At 41.3% G+C, this 21,938-nt stretch overlaps 1 protein-coding gene across 1 annotated transcript in view; it reads right to left on the bottom strand.

The window, feature by feature from the left end:
- Positions 1 to 8,631: 8,631 nt before the first annotated feature.
- The window catches only part of MTHFD2L (methylenetetrahydrofolate dehydrogenase (NADP+ dependent) 2 like), a 73,957-nt gene continuing 60,650 nt past the window's right edge, over positions 8,632 to 21,938 (bottom strand). The window contains exons 9-10 of the mRNA XM_056568337.1: positions 14,971 to 15,096; positions 8,632 to 10,535 (exon numbers count right to left, since the gene is read on the bottom strand). Coding sequence (XP_056424312.1) covers positions 10,423 to 10,535; positions 14,971 to 15,096 — 239 coding nt within the window. The 3' untranslated portion in view covers positions 8,632 to 10,422. The remainder of the gene's footprint in view (positions 10,536 to 14,970; positions 15,097 to 21,938) is intronic.

The following is a 21,938-nucleotide window of genomic DNA, read 5'->3' on the forward strand; positions in this document are numbered from 1 at the left end:
CGTGGTGCCCAGATTGGGACCCTGGCCACGCTTCACTTTCTGCCCACAGATTTTGCATGTGACTACGCTAAGGTCCTCCGGATTCTTTATGAAGAACAACCACACGGCAGAGTAGCTGATTTTCCCACCTGCAGTTCGCACTATTTCACTGCTATTGGCGCCGTCTCCAGGAACCCCTGTTCCACTACCTCCCTGAATGGTAGCTTGCCGCGAAGCAGGTGGTCTCCCCCTGGCACATTTGGCTCCTGAATTTCCACTACTGCCACCACCACGCTGATTGCCAACCGTGCTACGGCCTTGCTGCCTCATAGACAAAGAGCAAATCTCTTCTCCTGATGATGATGAAGCCCCGGCTTCTTCACCCGGCTCCCAATTGCGATCGGCTTCATCATCATCAAAAGATGTGTGCACGTCACTGATGTCCTCCTCGTGTTCCACAACAGTGTCTGCCTCAGGACCCTGAACAATTGAAACACCGCCTCCCACGTCACTCTTCGCATCAATACTTGCCCGCCTTGTGGAGCAAGGGACGCATCTCTCCTCACATTCTTTGCTGCCCATTAGATGCTGACTGTCCTCTATTACATCGTCCTCACTAAATAGTGGAGCTGAACCCAAAGCATGAGATACTTCTTTGGGAGAGGAAGCAGCATAGGACAAAGGCAATGGGATTACGGGGACTCCTCCCGGGCCATGCCAACTGAGGGTTGTGTCTGAGGAACCCACCGACTCTTGACTGGGGTTGTCAGATGTCGCTTGTGATGATGGGGATGACGAGGAGAGATGGGTCGCGACACGACCGTTGGGTGTTAACGGGAGCTCAGGCCTATTGCTGCGACTCCTGCTGCCACTCTCCCCAAGTCTGCTGCCAACTCTGCCTGACGTATGTAGGCCTCTGCCCCTTCTCTGTGCACGTCCTGGCACTTCCCTGCCTGACATACTTAGTGCGTTTATGAGGGTATAGAACAGCAGCAGGCGATTACTTACGGCTGTCCTTTTAAAGTATATAGGCCCTAGACAGAATAACAGTTACTAAATAGTACACTCCTCTGTTGTATGTATGCCCTTTGCAATGATGAACGCACTGTTAAGCGTATTTATAGGCAAAAAAAACCCTCTTTTTTTGTTGTATACACCAGCCAGTGTATACTAATTTGTGGAATAGCACTGAATTTAGCACCGAGACAGAAATACAGGTACTAAATAGTACACTACTTGGTTGTATGTATGCCCTTTACAATGATGAGCGGACTGTTAAGCGTATTTGTACGCAGGAAAAACTTTTTTTTTTCTTTAATACACCGGCAGGTGTATAACGTGTGGTATAACACTTAATTTAGCACAGAGACAGAAAAAAAGGTAGTATATGTACGCTATTTGCTTGTATGTAGGCCCTTTGCAATGATAAGGCCACTGAAAAAGTGTATTTGTACTCAGGAAAAAAAAAATTCTTTAATACACTGGCAGGTGTATAACGTGTGGTATTACACTTAATTTAGCACAGAGACAGAAAAAAAGGTAGTATATGGTACACTATTTGCTTGTATTTAGGCCCTTTTTTAATGATAAGGCCACTGTTAAGCGTATTTTTACGCAGGAAAACCTTTTTTTCTTTAATACACCGGCTGGTGTATAACGTGTGGTATAACACTTAATTTAGCACAGAGACAGAAAAAAAGGTGGTATATGATACGCTATTTGCTTGAATTTAGGCCCTTTGCAATGATAAGGCCACTGTTAAGCGTATTTTTACTCAGGAAAACCTTTTTTTTCTTTAATACACCGGCAGGTGTATAACGTGTGGTATAACACTTAATTTAGCACAGAGACAGAAAAAAAGGTGGTATATGGTACGCTATTTGCTTGTATTTAGGCCCTTTGCAATGATAAGGCCACTGTTAAGCGTATTTGTACGCAGGAAAAACTTTTTTTTCTTTAATACACTGGCAGGTGTATAACGTGTGGTATAACACTGAATTTAGCACAGAGACAGAAAAAAGGTGGTATATGGTACGCTATTTACTTGAATTTAGGCCCTTTGTAATGATAAGGCCACTGAAAAAGCGTATTTGTACTCAGGAAAAACTTTTTTTCTTGAATACACCGGCAGGTGTATAACGTGTGGTATTACACTTAATTTAGCACAGAGACAGAAAAAAAGGTGGTATATGGTACGCTATTTGCTTGTATGTAGGCCCTTTGCAATGATAAGGCCACTGAAAAAGCGTATTTGTACTCAGGAAAAAAAAAATTCTTTAATACACTGGCAGGTGTATAACGTGTGGTATTACACTTAATTTAGCACAGAGACAGAAAAAAAGGTAGTATATGGTACACTATTTGATTGTATTTAGGCCCTTTTTTAATGATAAGGCCACTGTTAAGCGTATTTTTACGCAGGAAAACCTTTTTTTCTTTAATACACCGGCTGGTGTATAACGTGTGGTATAACACTTAATTCAGCACAGAGACAGAAAAAAGGTGGTATATGGTACACTATTTGCTTGAATTTAGGCCCTTTGCAATGATAAGGCCACTGTTAAGCGTATTTTTACTCAGGAAAACCTTTTTTTTTCTTGAATACACCGGCAGGTGTATAACATGTGGTATAACACTTAATTTAGCACAGAGACAGAAAAAAAGGTGGTATATGGTACGCTATTTGCTTGTATTTAGGCCCTTTGCAATGATAAGGCCACTGTTAAGCGTATTTGTACGCAGGAAAAACTTTTTTTTCTTTAATACACCGGCTGGTGTATAACGTGTGGTATTACACTTAATTTAGCACAGAGACAGAAAAAAAGGTAGTATATGGCACGCTATTTGCTTGAATTTAGGCCCTTTGCAATGATAATGCCACTGTTAAGCATATTTTTACGCAGGAAAAACTTTTTTTTCTTTAATACACCGGCAGGTGTATAACGTGTGGTATAACACTGAATTTAGCACAGAGACAGAGTAACAGGTGAAAAATTGTTAAAAGGCACTAAAGTCCACACTAATATGACTTATTTCTGAACAGCAGCAGGACCCAACAGTGCAGCACCACCAAAAAAAATATCCAGGGATTAAACCCTAAATTGCACTCTGTCACACAATTCTGAGCAGCAGAAGATTTGTGGAACAAATAAAAATAAACTCAATAGAGCTGAAAAATGAGGAGATAAGATGCTTCAGAAAGTTCAGGCAGCTTGGAGATCTGTATGAGGCAGCTGACAGCTATCTGCCCCTCTCTGCTGCAATGCTCAATAACGTGAATAGGAGGTTTAGCAATCAATGATCCTTCTCAGTGTAACAGCACAGCACTCTGCACTCCTGCCTTTCCCTAATGCTGATGTGACTAGCAGTTGCAGTGTAACGCTGTGGTATGAGCTATTCACACACACGCAGTACCGTCCTCTCCATCTGAGTGCATAGATGAAGTGAGGCAAGATGGCCGCCGATTATATAGGGGCTGTGACATCACAGGGGTCAGTGAACACTGATAGGCTGCATCTCACATGTGGTTCAGGGTCAGCCCGCCTACCTTCATTCCCGTCGCTGTTTACCGCCCTCCCATAATCCCCTGCCCCATGTACTCACATGTGGATCCACCATCTTAGCTCTCCAATAGCCTGGAACGCTGTAAAATGGAGTTTAATGAAGCGATTCGTGCGAAAGAATCGCGGCGATATTTGTATTCGTTGCAAATCAAAATTTTCATGAAATTCGTAACGAATTCGGGTTCGTCAACTTCGATTCGCTCATCTCTAAACATAACCTTAGGTTACATGTACTCTACAAGGATTTGCTACAGATTTTACACATTTTTGAAATCTCATCCTAACAAAGAAATTGGTATGCAAAACAGATCAGTGGATTATTGTTACATGTAATCTGTCTAGTGTACAATTACTCACTAAATGCACGTAAATAGATTTGCTGTAGATTTTAAGTAGATTTGTTGCAGACTAAAATTGACCTGCCATGTGGATTTTCAAATGTGCAGCAAAAATAATTGCACACAGCCTCCTCCTTCAATATACTCACTACTACCAGTTAACAATTGTACAGTGTGGTGTAAGCAATCGCTTTCCTACCAACCTCAGTTCTCAGCATGTACACGCTGTCCAAAACTGATGGGAGTGTGATTGCTGTAACCACACTCCTATCACCCTCACACAACCTGTACATACTCAGGTAGTCTGTACATGCTGAGATCTCACAGATACTTTAAAAAAATATATATATATTTTTAAAAACAGCTATAAGCTGTATGTGCGTGAGTGCATACAGTTGAAAGCAGCGCTCGCCTGGGGATCTGGGACAAGTGTCCTGGATCCCCATTAGCAAGCGAACCTGAGCCATACCAGGGGCCAAAGCCCCCTGCTAGCAATGCCACCATCCAGAAGTCTCATTCCTGCACTCTAACACCAAAGAATCTCCTGAGGTAGTCATCGTGAGTGACGGACCATGTGGGATCTTAGCTAGACATGTGTATTCTTATTCTTCCATCAGGTGATTAAAACATGCTTATCTTCAACAAGCTATTTTAGATCACCACTCTATGGCCGTTATGCCTCCAATCTCCTTCACTACTTTTAGTGTTGATTATTTACTTTAGAATTGGTGTATAGGGTCATTTATTTTTTCGCAGTCTATTTGTTCTTTGCAGGTTTACTGTGTATTTATTGTGCATTTTGTACTCTGTTTATTATTTATTTCACCAATCTTTATTACTTGGATGTATATAGAGGATAGACATTGGGAGCTGCCCATTTTAAATGTTATTTATTGCACACATAGTCCATAGGAATACCAGTTACTGGTTGCCTTTGTTGTTTTGTGGCTCATGTATAGCCTTTTTATGTGTTTTTAACATTCATGTCTGTAGTTGCTTAATAAAATCATGATTTTCTTTATGTATTTGGGTGATGCATCGTTGAAGTGTTTTATTTTCTCTTTGGTTTTCATTCCTACACTATGTACTTCATGAACAACTCAGTTGACAATAGTTAGTGGCCTTAGTGGGGTTCACAAGGGAACATCAGGATAACTAATCCAACCTGCCAAGGGACATAAGAGTTGAAAGACTACTACTCTTAGCTAGCTTGCAGCATAATGCTCATCATTCTGATGGCTAGCATTCTACAGGTGTCTAATACAGATAAAAAGACATGCATGCGATGCTGTACACCATCTTATGAAAGGTAAAGATTCACCTTTCACCCACAAATGGCACAAATCATTATAAACAGACAATCCTCTGTGAGAGAAATCCAGCATATGGTGTGTATGTGTCACAGGGTGTGGGGGGTTAACTTATCTGTGTGACAGAGGGAATACTCTACTTGTGCATTTACGTATGTATATATATATATATATATATATATATATATACACTGTGACACAGATATATCTATGTATACATATATGTGTGTGTGTCACAGTGTGTATATGTAAGTAAATGTTTGCATTGGCCTAACTAGTACTAACTGGGGGCAAGTTAGTACTGGAAGGATTAAGATTTTTTAATTGAAGTAAGTTACAGATCTGTATAACATTCTGGCACCAGTTGATTTGAAAAAAAAAATTTCCCCTTTAAGGTGTGTTCCAGCATGGAATTCTCCATTAGGCGCATATTCTCACAACTAGATGGCGGCACATCCTCCGGACTCAATCCTTTGGTCAATCTGCTCCCTGTCAGCTTCATCTACCTGCTAACCTCCAGTAGATATGGTTGGTATATTTACAGTAAGTGCATGTAAGCATGTTTATTGCACCTGGGGGTCTTTTTATGCTTTCAGTTATATATTTCCATCAAGTGTGTTCTCGAAGTGTCCACCCCACAAACCAGCAGCTTAGGTCAGTGATAATGAACTAACATTCTAAGTTACTACTTAGAGCCATACCCTCCCATACACACCTACACACCTTGCCCTACCCCTGCTGCTGCATGAGTTAGCAAACCACCAGAGTAGTTCTTAGTGCTGGCAGATCCCAATAAGTGCAGCCATAAATGTAACCCCAGGTGCTTTGCATCGGGGGATATACAATGTATGCATGTTGCTCAGTAAGTATGCCTGCTGCAGGGGCAAGGACTCCTGTCTCTGACAGGAGTCACTGCTCCTGTACAGATTCACCTAGAGAGAAACACAATAAAATTTGAATTCAGGCAAATACTAATTTTCTGTAAAATTTGGAACAAATGTAATTCATTCCAACTTCTCCATCAGCTCTGTGAAGGAAACTGACAAGTAAGGATAGGGTGAGAAGGCTGTGCTGAAGAGCTGAGGGAAACCATTCATTCTAGGAACTGTGGTACTGAGCAAAAAATGGTAAAATGGGAACAAATAATGACGATTAACCACCCTTAACTGGGGCCATTGTAGCTAGATAATGTTATTCACTTCTGGTATCTAGTATATAATTTCTGGTTCCACATACTTGAGTATAAATAGATAACCTTGATACTCTCCATCACAGATACGGTATGTAACTACTTCTTGCATAACAAATTAATTGTATTTTGATGACGATTTTCCTTCGCATTGTTTATACATAGACGTGGCAAGGTACATTAAGTATAGCTATAGGGTACATATTAAATAATGTGATATAGATAGTAGAAATGCCTGCAGGCTTACATTGCATAGTGAGGTGTAATATTAAGGTGGGTCCAGAAGAGTATTAATATTTCATGGAGAATTGGAAATTTTTAACTCTTGAGAAAGGTTAGAAATTAGTTATCATAATGCATGTTTCCACATGTGTATTATGTGCATGTTGCCTGGGCGGGATTACTTTTGGGGCTGTTGGAGCTCCTGCTTCAGACCACCTTGGAACACTATGCCTATGTACCAAACTCTTTATTAACTTCAGTATGAGTTTTAATGAAAAAGTTGGATATTCTGCTGACAGTGCTGAACATTAGGGGATAATGTACTGCTGTAGTTGGAGGAACACTAGTATTAGGCTAATATCAGTATACTTGGTAGTCTACAGCATTAAGTGGATTATATCAGTATTCTTGCTAGTCTGGGGCATTGACAAGGTTAATGTAAGGACTCCTGATGGTCTAGGGTAGTGAAGGGGATAGTGTACACAGATCTCTAATGGTCTAAGGAAGTGAAGCAATTAATGTAATAGTCCCTGGTGACCTAGGGCAGTTAAGATGAAAGGGAATGGATGGCTTAAATAGAATATATCACCTATATTTTTCTTTTTCCTGATAAGAGCCAGAACAAGCATGTTATTTTTTTTCTAATCAGTTTCTATTTTCTGATTGTAATTTTTCTATTTACTTTTTTAGCACATCATTATGGGGGCTGCCAGCTTGCCTGAGCTGTTTTTAACAGCATTTAGAGATATGCTTTACAGCAGGACCAATGGACTATAGACAACAATAGATTGAATCTGCCTCATTTAAAAAATTCTTTAAAAATATGGTTAGCACAGAAACGTGATTTAAATAATGGGTAAATTTTTGATGACACATTGCCTTTAATGCTGCATACCTGGAAGTCACTGGCTACAGTTATATTTGTATGCTGTTTTACATTTTTTTTTATGTACACATTGAATGATGCTATAAAATATACCAGTGATTTGTCTGACTAATTGATAAAAGGGAAACTAACAGCTGCTTTAAAAACATTGGTCACTTATATTAATCCGCCCCCGTAATAAATATGCAAATGTCTTCTATTTTGACACTAGGACATGAGAGAAGACATTTGCAAAGCGTTCACGCGCCAGGTGGCATGTAGAAATTGGAATAATCATTACAGTGGCAGGCTGGGTAGTTAATGTTTAGGGGGCAGGGGGGCATGAGCCAGCTTTCTGCCTCCATTGTGCACAGAAGTGCAATAGCCATGGATAGATAAACGGGCATAACTCTGATACTACACCATGGATTAATGTAAGTGACCAATGTTTTTAAAGCTGTTCACTCACAATATAACCCGTATATTGGGTTTAGTGCGGATGACGAGCCTGTCAGTTTCTCTTCAAGAACCCTGTGAAATTGGCAGTGTAACTATATTAGAAACCAACCGGTACTGTATATCTGTTTTCTGTTGGAAAAGGGTCAAATTAATTGCTTTGTTATGATGTCACAATGGTGATTTCCAGAGGTAAAATTAAATAGATAAAAGACAATGGTGTATGATTAAAACAACTGTCGAAACGCGTCAGCCCTATTCTTGTCTTTGTTCTGGCTATGTGAACATGCTTTTACCTTGCTGTAATACAACAATAAGTTTTATCGGATCGTGTAGCCTGCTAGAAATCTTCCTTCTTATTTGCATACTTGAGTTGTTGGAACCCATGGCTTCAGGTTGTCGTAGTTCTATAGTGAGAGTAATAAATCATGGCATCCATGTATACGTAAAGAACTATAATGCATATGGTCAGCTGGAAACTAGTTAATTTTAATACCTCCTTTCAGTTGGTTAGAACTAAAGAGCCCTCAGATATATATATATATATAAATATTTACATTCACCCAAACATTTATCTTGCATGTCTAATCTCCTGACATGTGCGCGTACAAACCCAGGAATGGCCAATGATAAAATTCATACAAGCGGATCCATAGCCAATAACAATAAGTCCAAAAAACCGTTTTCAGTGGGACCATGAAAAAAAATGTGTTGTTTAAATAATAAGTTTTATTCTGAGGTTTTATTCTTTAATTTGCATAGCATGATCAGAATATAGATGAAAAATATTAAATACATAGCTGTTTATTACAAAACAATGCACACTTCATGCTTTTAACAAACATGTTGCATAATAATGTATTGCATAGGTAGGACATAGGAGTTTCACTTAGCAATGTACAAAGTTTTACACAAAATTGTTATGTAACTATAAACTGTAAATTCATATTATACCTGTAAAACAATATGTGAGCAATGAATGTCAATTTTATTGGAACGCTCATTTTTGTAAATTTTAGAATTTAACCTGGAAATGCTTCGTTTCTTCATATTAAATCTCTGATCCAGATGGTTGGATACTGAAGCATTATTTCATACACATTGTGGTTTTCTTAGGGTATTCTAACAAATGATAGTTATGGTATATAGTTTCTGTGACCCTCTTTGTTCTGTTAAACGAGTAGTGTAGTGAAAGATAACTTATCCCCTATCCAAAGCATAGGGGATAAGTTATAGATTGCGGGGGTCCTCGGCAGCCGACACGCCCCCTCCATGTATCCCATAGAGATACATGGAGGGGGCGTGATGGCCGTGGCTTCCTGCCGGGGTCAGAATGGCCGCTCCCGGAAGACTGCCGAGGCTCCGCTCAGGAGATTGACAGGGGTCCCAGTGGTCGGACCCCCTGCGATCTATAAATTATCCCCTATCCTTTGGATAGGGGATAAGTTATTTTTCACTGCACTACTCCTGTAAACAGTTAAGGTAACTTGCTAAGCTTTTTCAAACATAAAAGATTGTGGGCACAAAAAGACCACCTGGTCCATCTATTCTGTCCTTGTCCTTCTTCTCCTGTCTTGCATAAAGGTTTACCTTGCAGCAGTAGACACAGGACTGATGTTTTGTAATAGGTAGTCTAATGACCAATTGTGTTACATCTGGAAGATATGCCATATATATGTAATATGTTGGAATAAGCCTTTAGTTAATATGACTATAACAGTGACAGAATTTGTTCAAAATGGTTTCCTCCATGAGGCAGTTAGTAAAATATAGTACTATATATATATATATATATATATATATATATATATATATATATATATAATTATTATTATTTTTTTACATGGTAGGGGATGGGTGACATATTCTACTGTTTGCATTGTAAATGTACAGAGGATGGTACAATGTGGTTAAAATTGTTTAGTGATTTCTAACTATTTATTTGTAGTTAGAGATATAAAGCTTAATCTTCTGATTTTACTGTCTATAACATAAGAAACAGTGGGTTAAAACAGCAAGATTTCACAAATGTCACTTGTCTCAGAGCCATGATATCCAAATAAGGCAACCCCTTTAGCGGAGCTCAAATGTAGAATCTACAATTTTGAAATGTTTCTGCATGGGTAACGCAAACAACTAGGAATATAGCCACACAGATGTACTTACATAATGTTGTCAGACCACATCATTGCTGTTATTAAAGGCTGATAAGGGCAGAATGGTATACTATCCATATTATAGGTAAAACATGTGTATGTACATATGTAGTGGCCACCAAACAGAGAAACTTTGTCATGCAGGTCATTCTAATAGCATAACATACCAGATATACAAAGTCTAGACGTTGTGTTTATGGCCACGACACAATATAGTAACCACTGTGATCTCTTGGCAGCTACAATATTTTCCTATAAATACTTGTTTGTAATCCTAAATTGTAATCTCCTATTATGACATGGATTCTTGTTCCAATCACATTCCAATGTTTCAATTAAGTCTTTTAATAAATACGTTTCTTGGCAGCCATGAGCGTGTTCTTCAGAAGCATTGCCACTGTCATTGGGCCCACACCTCCAGGAACCGGTGTAATATAGCCTGCTTTTTCTTTGACTTCTGAAAGTTAGAACAAAGAAAAGAGGCAATTGTTATAACTTCTTTATAGTAAAATCTTATAGAGAGGCTCATGTTTTGTTTCTGATAACTCTCCTGTCTGGGCCTTCATGAGGGGTCCAAAACTGTTTTATTCTTGTCATCAAAATAACAGAAATCTCTGTATAACCTTAAGGGAATCCTGACAGAGTGAGCCCTAGGTACAGATTCATAAATGTCCCCCTGATGAAGAGGGCCCATTGTAATCTGAGTAAATTGTTCCTGAGATATGAGGGTATCCCCTCTGGAAAGGTAAAGAATTCCCGGCACTCGCTGGATATTTTTGCAAATAGTGGCGTGTTTTATTCACACAATGTAGATTACAACTCACAAGTACAACGCATTTCAGCCAATGCCTTTCTCAGACTGACAGTCAGTCTGTGAAAGGCATTGTCTGAAACGCGTTATACTTGTGAGTTGTAATCTACATCATGTGAAGAAAACACGCCACTATTTGCAAAAATATCCAGCGAGTGCCAGGAATTCTTTGCCTTACCAGTATCCTGCTGTCTGCAAGCACCGCCAAATTCCTGAGTGTCGACCCCTTTTGCTTTGCTTAAGTATCCCCTCTGACTGTCAGTGAATCCATCAGATTTCATCCTAGTACAGTGTGTGTGAGGGGCACAGATTAACATAAGGGCCATATACTGTAAAAAGAGCTGCACCCGTGTCTCCCATCCAATCCTATCACTGCTGGCTGTGGTTTGCTTGCACTCCGGGTATAGTGAACTCCAGTGACCTCCGGAGCAGGTACTGGTGAGCGGAAGTGTGTACTGTGTACATGCTGCAAGCCCTCCTCCCCATCCCGTTTGCCAAGAATTAACAATGTAAGGGTTCAGAGCCCTTTGCATTTTACTCAGATTAAATAATAGGATTCCATGAGCAATATATTAGCTTTACACTGCCCCTACCCATGTACAGTGTACACCCCTTGCCAAGAATTAACAATTTAATGGCCCAGAGCCCTTTGCATTTTACTAGGATAAAATAATAGGATTCTATGAGCAATATATCAGTTTTACACTGCCCCTTCCCCAATATATTACTACTGGAACCTCTGCAGCTAACTCAGATAGCTAAGCACAGCAGCATTGATAGGACACACTGGAACAGCTCCATGTACAGTGTACACCCCTTATGTAACTCGCTGCCCCTTGCACACACTGAACTAGAATGAAGCATATGCCCATCTGACCAATTCACTGACAGTAACAGGGGATACAAAAACGCTCATACAAAATGGGAATAGTGGGGAAAATTTATAAAATAACAACACTCCTAGACTTGAGACACCCTAAGCTTTCGGGAGATGTTAAAAAGTCAGAATGTCTTGCGAGGCCGCAGGTCTTCTTTAATAAAAACTACAAAGAATGTGAACTGCTTAGGACATGGTACCCATTCCTTTTTTATTTTTATGTATATGACCGGAGGGGTATTCTGTGCTTTGTCCACACTTTGGGAAATTAATAATTCTCTGCACCAGCCCAAAGTGACTAAATTGCACACATTTTTGCACAGGCTCTGTCTTTCCACAAATTGTTACGCAAACTTACACTTTGTTTTAAAAAAAATTGCATAAAAATTATTTTGTCACTCTGCTTTAGTACATAGAACAATAAATTATCCCTTATTCTTAGACAGTTGGACAGACTTCAAGTTTGCCAGATTTATCACAGTAGATCAGACTGATAGATAGAATAGACAACCTACTGATGGCCCGGATTTAAGTTTGCACTGTCTAGTTAACCTTACACCAACCATTAGTTGGCTTACTTCAGGTTTTTTTTGTAGAGCCCAAATTCTGCCACATCAGGCACAGTAATTGTGCAATGCAAAACAATTACACACAATATACATAAATATTATTGCTATAAAATATGTTATACTCACACAAAATAGTTTTAGAGAACAATAAAACGTCAAAATATGGGAAAATTATATTTGAATTCACACAATAATTTAACAAAAATTTAAATTATATACTGATCTGGCCAATCTTTAGTCACACCTCCTGAAATTTTCTTATGTGACAGAATTCCATAAGATATGTTTTTATAGTATCAATCTTGACAAATACTGTTATGCAGTGTCAGCCTTTTCGGTGCTCATTATTCCTAGACACAAGAGCGACAACTGATAATTAGTGTTGCTCACGAATATTCGCAATGCGAATTTTATTCACGAATATCACATATTCACGAATTCGTGAATATTCGTGAATATAGCACTATGTATTCGGAATTACGAATATTCTTTTTTTTTTTTTTTCCCACAGTACACATCACAGTGATCATCCCTCTCTGCTTCCAGCTTGTGTGGTGTAAAGAAGGCTCTAATACTTCTGTGTAAGACTGGCGTGCGAAAATTTGCATATGCAAATTTTCGCATATGCGAATTTTTGCCTACGCGAAAATAAAACGCGAATATTACGAATATGCAAATTTAGAGAATATATGACGAATATTCGTCCATATATTCGCAAAATATCGCGAATTTGAATATGGCCTATGCCGCTCAACACTAGTGATAATATGATTTAGATGACTTTTAGTCCAGACTGCTCCAAACAGCTGAAGTTTTAGTAGATGTGGTGGTCTGAATTTGGTTCAGCAGAGCCACTTGAGGTTGACGTGTTTTCTGTAGTAATATGGATGATAAAATGCACTCATATTGCAGCAACTCTAAAGAAACCTGAAGCATTTGCTAAACAAAAATATATAATATTCCACTTTAGAAAACAAATAGACATAGTACAATGCAAGCAGATTCAAAGACAGGCAGCCAATGTAATAAATCAATGCACTGCAGTACCTAGAAAGATTATAAAAATTCAGACCCCAGACCCCAAAATGCATTCTGACCCCAGAAAGAGACCACAGAAAATGTTTAACTTAAAACCAGACTCCAAAAATAAATTCTGATCTCAGACCAGATCCTAAAATAAATTCATACTGAAATCTTTTTTAATTCAAACACCAGATCAGACCCCAAATTTAATCCAGGCCTCAGACCAGATCTCAGAGTAAAAGGGGTTATACAGGAATAGAAAAACAGAGCTGATTTCTTCCACAAACAGCACCACACCCATACACTTGGCTCCAATAAGGCAAATAAAGTAAAGTTTAAACAGGGCTTCTCCTGTGTTTGTTTGTTTGTTTGTTTGTTTGTTTTTTAAATAACCAGCTTTCTTCAGCACCTGTGCTGATTTTGACTACACTGAAAACCTGGACTGGACAGAAAGTGAATAAAAGGCCTTTCATTCCATAAAAAACCTGGCTTTCATTCCATAAATATCCAAGCCCGAAAACAGACTTCACCTGTCATCAGCAGCTATAGGTATACCGTATATACTCGAGTATAAGCCGAGTTTTTCAGCTGAAAACACCCCCCTCGGCTTATACTCGAGTGAACTCTCCACCCTCAGTGGTCTTCAACCTGCGGACTTCCAGATGTTTCAAAACTACAACTCCCAGCATGCCAGGATTGGCTGTCCTGGCATGCTGGGAGTTGTAGTTTTGAAACATCTGGAGCTCCGCAGGTTGAAGACCACTGCCCGGGCCTTCGTCATCATCCAGCCCCCCCTCCCCCCTTTAGTTTTGTACTCCTCTGCTCGGCGGGACGTTCGGATGAGCTGGCCGAGCCATCTGTGCTGCAGGACCATCCGGTGGGGAGGGATAGTCGTTCCGGGCTGTCCATCTTCACCGGGTGAGCCTCTTCTCTGTGCTTCACGCCCGGCCCCGGAATATTGACGTTGCCTTGATGACGATGCACAGGGACGCATGAAGGGGGTGATGATGAAGGGGGTGGTGTGGGATGATGACAGGGTAATGATGAAGGGGGGGAATGATGAAGAGGGGATGATGAAAGGGTAATGATGAAGGGGGGGATGATGACAGGGTAATGATGAAGGGGGGATGATGACAGGTGATGATGATGAAGGGGGGATGATGACAGGTGATGATGATGAGGGTGTTAATGATGGGGGTCTGGATGATCACAGGGGGGATGATGACAGGGTGATGATGACAGGTGATGATGATGAGGGTGTTAACGACGGGGGTCTGGATGATGACAGGGGGGATGATGTATTTCCCACCCTAGGCTTATAGTCGAGTCAATAACTTTTCCTGGATTTTTGGGGTGAAATTAGGGGCCTCGGCTTATATTCGGGTCGGCTTATACTCGAGTATATACAGTAAAACTATTCCAGGATTCCTCATATCTCACTCAGCTTTCCCTAAATAAGATATGAACTTTCTGAAATCTAGTAGCTACATATATCAGGTGCATTGGGAAAATATAGCGATTTTCACCCACCATTCCTGTCACTGTCTCACAGTATGTAGGTACACTGCATATAAACTACACATCTGACCATAGAAATTAATAAATACCGTACTTTCAAAATCTACATCTCCAACTAATATTGTTTTTCCAGTAACTTGATCTTCTATGTGATTAATTCCAACATCTATCACAGCTGCCCCCTCTTTGACCATGTCTTCTGTGATCAAATTTGGAATACCTAAAAAAAAGAAAAAAAAGGGTTTTACCTAGTGTGAAAAATTAAGAAATGTTTACAAATGCAATATGCCAACAATACACTAGTAATTGTGCAGAAAAGATCTAAAGGATCTTCCAAAATAGATATTATGGGCAGAGTAGAACAGGACCCCTCAAACAACTTTGCCACCAAGCAAACCGACTCAAACATGCTGGTGCCACAGTTGAGTAGTCCTGGGTTTATTGTATTCATTCACATACAGCAACAAGTTCCACTTGAACCAACAGAAACCTAAAGGGGTACTTCGGTGGAAAACATTTTTTTTTGTGTTTAATCAACTGGTGCCAGAAAGTTAAACAGATTTGTAAATGATTTCTATAAAAATCTTTACCCTTCCAGTACTTTTTAGCAGCTGTATGCTACAGAGGAAATTCTTTTCTTTTTGAATATTTTTTTTGTCTTGTCCACAGTGCTCTCTGCTGACACCTCTGTCTGTGTCAGGAACTGTCCAGGGTAGCATAGGTTTGCAATGGGGATTTTCTCCTGCTCTGGACAGTTCCTGATACGGGCATCAGGTGTCAGCAGAGAGCAATGTGTACAAGGCAAAAAAGAAATTAAAAAATAAAAGAATTTCCTCTGTAGCATACAGCTGCTATAAAGTACCAGAAGGGTAAAGATTTTTTAATAGAAGTCATTTACAAATCTGTTTAACTTTCTGGCACCAGTTGATGAAAAAAAAAATCTTTTCCTCCGGAGTACCCCTTTAAATATCCTTCACATCAGGTTTAAATCTTTTTGACGCAGTAAAGCAGTATCCAACATAGCCCAAGCAAGCGGACCTTTCTTCAGACCAGCTCCTTTTTCCTGCTCTCTGGCTGTGCTCACACAACTGTGACATCAGGTTCAGGACTGTAGCACATCACACAGAACTGGAGTATACCGTATTTTTCGCCGTATAAGACGCACTTTTTCTTCCCCAAAACTGGGGGGGAAAAGTCGGTGTGTCTTAAACGGTGAATACACCCCTATCGCCGCGGTCCCTGCAGCCATCAATGGCCGGGACCCGCGGCTAATACAGGACATCACCGATCGCGGTGATGCCCTGTATTAACCCTTCAGACGCGGCGATCAAAGCTGACCGCCGCGTCTGAAGGGAAAGTGACACTAACCCGGCTGTTCAATCAGGCTGTTCGGGACCGCCGCGATTTCACCGTGGCGGTCCCGAACAGCCCGACTGAATAGCCGGGTTAGTGCTTTCAGGACACTGGGAGGGACCTTACCTGCCTCCTCGGTGTCTTCTCCGTTCAGGGATCCCCTCTATGGCCGGCGCTCTCCTTCCTCGTCATCACGTCGTCGCGTACGTGCGTCGGCGTGTGTAACGACGTGATGGCGGCGACGGAGAGCGAGGATACCCGGCCGGCAGCAGAGACGTTCCGGAGTGACGGGGACACGGCGACAGCAATGGAGCGACATCCAGGGCAGCGGTGACGGGTCCGGAGCGGCGGGGACACGTGAGTATTACCTCCTATGCAGTGGTCTTCAACCTGCGGACCTCCAGATGTTGCAAAACTACAACTCCCAGCATGCCCGGACAGCCAACGGCTGTCCGGGCATGCTGGGAGTTGTAGTTTTGCAACATCTGGAGGCCCGCAGGTTGAAGACCACTATTGGGTTCAAAATCTTTATTTTTTTTGATTTTGCACCTATAAATTGGGTGCGTCTTATAAGCCGGTGCGTCCTATAGGGCGAAAAATACGGTATGTGTCTTAATGGCCAGAACCTTCAGTCACTCTCAAAACCTTGACCAAGACGCTAGTCTTATGTCACTGAGGCCAGAAGTGATATATACTTCCCATCCACTATTTTACCAGATGCCTGCGTACAGCAGCTTTCTTAATATTGTCATAAAACGGGAAAGCTAAACAAGATAAATAGAACATATACCTCATAGAGACCCCTGGGACCTAGCTTCTTGAAGACTTAATGATGGCATCTCCAACATAGGTTTGAACACAGCTTTAAAACTTCATTCAACTTGAAGGTTGTACGGGACCATAATACATTTATCTATAGAAGATTTATGTAGCCCATTTCTGTTGTGGCTTCCAGAGTCTCTTTCCCTGCAATTATTTAAGGTGTGTACAGTACAGACACTGGGAGGGTGCTATTTTACGAAGAACTGCATAAAAGTAAACCAGTTTACACTGCAATGTACATTTGATGCAAATATACATGCCTGAAATAAACTAAAAAATATACTATGTGCTGGATGTATGTCAGGGAACTTACCAGGAATTTAGTTGAAATTATTTGTACAGGAAAAATATGTCCAATTTTTCCAAAAAACAGATCCATGGGCAGTGTCTGGTATTGCAGCACAGCTCCATTGCAGTAAATATGGTTAAGTTGCAGTACCAGACACAACCCGTGGATGCAGTTTTAGGGTAGGGTTACACGTGGCATATTTTGCTACATATATGCTGCTGTGTATTTTCCTACCCATTGAAGTCAATGGGTAGCAAAATCAACTACATAAATAAACTGGTGCCAGAAAGTTAAACAGATTTGTAAATGACTTCTATTAAAAAATCGTAATCCTTTCTGTACTTATCAGCTGTTGTATGCTCTACAGGAAGTTATTTTCTTTTTGAATTTCCTTTCTGTCTGACCACAGTGCTCTCTGCCGACACCTCTGTCCATTTTAGGAACTGTCCAGAGTAGGAGCAAATCCCCATAGCAAACCAATCCTGCTCTGGACAGTTCCTGACATGGACAGAGGTGTCAGCAGAGAGCACTGTGATCAGACAGAAAGGAAATTCAAAAAGAAAAGAACTTCCTGTGTAGCATACAGCACCTGATAAGTACAGGAAGGATTAAGATTTAGAAGTAATTTACAAATCTGTTTAACTTTCTGACACCAGTTGATAAAAAAAATAAAATAAATGTTTTCCAGGGGAGTACCCCTTTAAGAGGAAAGCTGGCTTGTTTTTCTTGTTTTTCAACATCTGGATACCTCTTTAACCACCTCCCAACCCATAAAGTACATTTACGTTTGGTGAGGGAGTATGGTGCACTTGGGATCAGGGCCCACACCGGTCGGTAAATGCTTAAAGGCTGCGATCAATAGGCACTTAACCATTTTTTCCGGTGATTTTGGTGTTTAGAGGACGATCGGCATCTCCCATGCTGTAATAGCGGGGTGTTGATCAGCTGTCATGGCAGTCCGAGGCTAGTAACTCAGCTATTGACACACCTTGCCTATGGCAGGTTTTACCAATAGTTATAGTTATTGTTAGTTGTACCTTATAAGTATATGAACAATTTTGACTTTGTCTTGCATGCAGTAACTGGATTGCCCTCGAGCCTTAAATCCTTATGCAGGTTATATCTGGCACAAGTGGACAACTACACAAAAACATCTTTGGTTTCACTAGACAACCCATATATCAAGTTCATCTGACTTACAGCTTGGGCAGATCCTGGGAACATCTTTTCAAAAGTACTTAAAGATCTCTATATGCCAAAGGCTTTTTACAGTAAATTAACCTATAGGAAGTGCCAAATCTATTGAACTGGTACATTTAATGTGATTATAAAGCTGTCCTAATGTTAGAGAGGATTACGATTAGGAATATTTTAAGCTCTTCTTAATTGCACAATCATTCTGGGTTCTCTTAATATGTGTTAAAATGTATGGATGGTATGAATTACAATACATTATAAAATGGAAATAATTCTGTACATTATACACTTTGCTACAGAAAATAGAATTAAAGTGCTCTAAATCACACAAAATGCCTCTATTAAAATATCCTTGACCCATATAGGAAAAGATCTGTAAGATCTGGGCCAGGGACCACCCCAGTGACTCGAGCTCCGTTCCGGGCTGAAGATACTACCATGAAACAGCACAGTTGTTCAGAATGAATCACATAGGATGCTGCGTTTTAAGTGTTTTATGCTGCATGTGGTTTGTTTACAGCATGAAACGTGTGACAAGTCCCTTTAAAGGGGTACTCCCCTGGAAAACTTTTTTTAATCAACTGGTGCCAGAAAGTTAAACAGATTTGTAAATTACTTCTATTAAAAAATCTTAATCCTTCCTGTACTTTTTAGGGGCTATATACTACAGAGGAAATGCTTTACTTTTTAGATTTCTCTAATGTCATGACCCCAGTGCTCTCTGCTGACCTCTGCTGTCCATTTTAGGAACTGTCCAGAGCAGCATATGTTTGCTATGGGGATTATCTCCTGCTCTGGACAGTTCCTAAAATGGACAGCAGAGGTCAGCAGAGAGCACTGTGGTCATGACATTAGAGAAATCTAAAAAGTAAAGCATTTCCTCTGTAGTATATAGCCCCTAAAAAGTACTGTAAAGATTAAGATTTTTTAATAGAAGTAATTTACAAACCTGTTTACTGGCACCAGTATATTTAAAAAAATAAAAAATAAATTTCCACGGGAGTACCCTTTTAAGTAAAACTTATTTTTTAGCCTTCCAGTACATAAAAGCAATAGTGTGCTTTTATAAGCTATTAGTCCAGCTTTTATAAGCTATTAGTCCAACAAAGATGTCTTATTTTAGGTGGAAAGGTAGGCAAAGACCGACACTGGCGCCTATCATCCGAATCAGTCTCTAGCAGGCTCTGGCTCTCCGCCAACCACCAAGCACAGCAGCAAAGCAAATAACTGTCTGTAACCAAACAAGGTGCTCAATCCTTCAGAGCGAAGTGTGCATAATCCGTAAGACAAGAAAAGAAAGTAAGGGGGCACTCACAGTTTCAAGGTGCAGCAGTTTTCTTTATTTTTTGTGCAAGGCTGGAGCAGTATAGCATCCGCAGAATGCTGTGCATCTGCAATGACATCCTTCGGATGCTATACTGCTCAAGCCTTGCACCAAAAATAAAGAAAACTGCTGCACCTTGAAACCATGAGTGCCCCCTTACTTTCTTTTCTTGTCTTATTTTAGGAATGAGAGACTGCTGGGTGCTTCTGAAAACATGCTTTAGACTAAAGTACAAATGTAGAAACAACGCAGTTGAATAATGTATGGAATATACTGAATATTATTTAAAGTGTACCTATCAGCAAAACTTTTTATATTATGTAAAAAATAACATATGTATATTTGTAATATACATTGTTTAAAATATGTGTATATTTTTGTCCCTGCAGCTATTAAATGTATGTCTCTATGAATAGTCCAAATACAGGGAGTGTGGGTGGACAAGTAGGGCTCTGTACACTGAGGACAAGCAGGGTTCTGTGCACTGAGGATAAGCAGGGCTCTGTGCACTGAGGATAAGCAGGGCTCTGTGCACTGAGGATAAGCAGGGCTCTGTGCACTGAGGATAAGCAGGGCTCTGTGCACTGAGGACAAGCAGGAATCTGTGCATTGAGGACAAGCAGGGCTCTGTATACTGAGGACAAGCAGGGCTCTGTACACTGAGGACAAGAAGGGCTCTGTGCACTGAGGACAAGCAGGGCTCTGTGCACTGAGAACAAGCAGGGCTCTGTACACTGAGGACAAGCAGGGATCTGTACATTGAGGACAAGTAGGGCTCTGTGCAGTGAGGACAAGCAGGGCTCTGAAGTGAGGACAAGCAGGGCTCTGTGTACTGAGGACAAGCAGGGCTATGTGCAGTGAGGACAAGCAGGGCTCTGAAGTGAGGACAAGCAGGGCTCTGAAGTGAGGACAAGCAGGGCTCTGTGCAGTGAGGACAAGCAGGGCTCTGTGCACTGAGGACAAGCAGGGCTCTGTACACTGAGGACAAGCAGGGCTCTGTGTACTGAGGACAAGCAGGGCTCTGTACACTGAGGACAAGCAGGGCTCTGTACACTGAGGACAAGCAGGGCTCTCTGCAGTGAGTGCAAGCAGGGCTCTGTTAAGTGAGGAAAAGCAGGGCTCTGTGCTCTGAGGACAAGCAGGGCTCTGTGAAGTGAGGACAAGCAGGGCTCTGTGCACTGAGGACAAGCAGGGCTCTGTGCATTGAGGACAAGTAGGGTTCTGTGCAGTGAGGACAAGCAGGGCTCTGTGCATTGAGGACAAGCAGGGCTCTGTACACTGAGGATAAGCAGGGCTCTGCACTGAGGACAAGCAGGACTCTGTGCAGTGAGGACAAGCAGGGCTCTGTACACTGAGGACAAGCAGGGCTCTGTGTACTGAGGACAAGCAGGGCTCTGTACACTGAGGACAAGCAGGGCTCTGTGTACTGAGGACAAGCAGGGCTCTGTACAGCGAGGACAAGCAGGGCTCTGTGCTCTGAGGACAAGCAGGGCTCTGTGCTCTGAGGACAAGCAGGGCTCTGTGCACTGAGGACAAGCAGGGCTCTGTGCACTGATGACAAGCAGGGCTCTGTGCAGTGAGGACAAGCAGGGCTCTGTACACTGAGGACAAGCAGGGCTCTGTGTACTGAGGACAAGCAGGGCTCTGTACACTGAGGACAAGCAGGGCTCTGTACACTGAGGACAAGCAGGGCTCTCTGCAGTGAGGACAAGCAGGGCTCTGTGCATTGAGGACAAGCAGGGCTCTGTACACTGATGATAAGCAGGGCTCTGTGCACTGAGGACAAGCAGGGCTCTGTGCAGTGAGGACAAGCAGGGCTCTGTACACTGAGGACAAGCAGGGCTCTGTGTACTGAGGACAAGCAGGGCTCTGTACACTGAGGACAAGCAGGGCTCTCTGCAGTGAGGACAAGCAGAGCTCTGTGAAGTGAGGAAAAGCAGGGCTCTGTAAACTGAGGACAAGCAGGGCTCTGTAAACTGAGGACAAGCAGGGCTCTGTGCAGTGAGGACAATCAGTGCTCAAAGTACTGAGGACAAGCAGGGCTCTGTGCAGTGAAGCTCTGTGACATGGTCCCGGT

Source organism: Hyla sarda, chromosome 1 (genome assembly GCF_029499605.1).
Source record: "Hyla sarda isolate aHylSar1 chromosome 1, aHylSar1.hap1, whole genome shotgun sequence".
NCBI lineage: Eukaryota > Metazoa > Chordata > Amphibia > Anura > Hylidae > Hyla > Hyla sarda.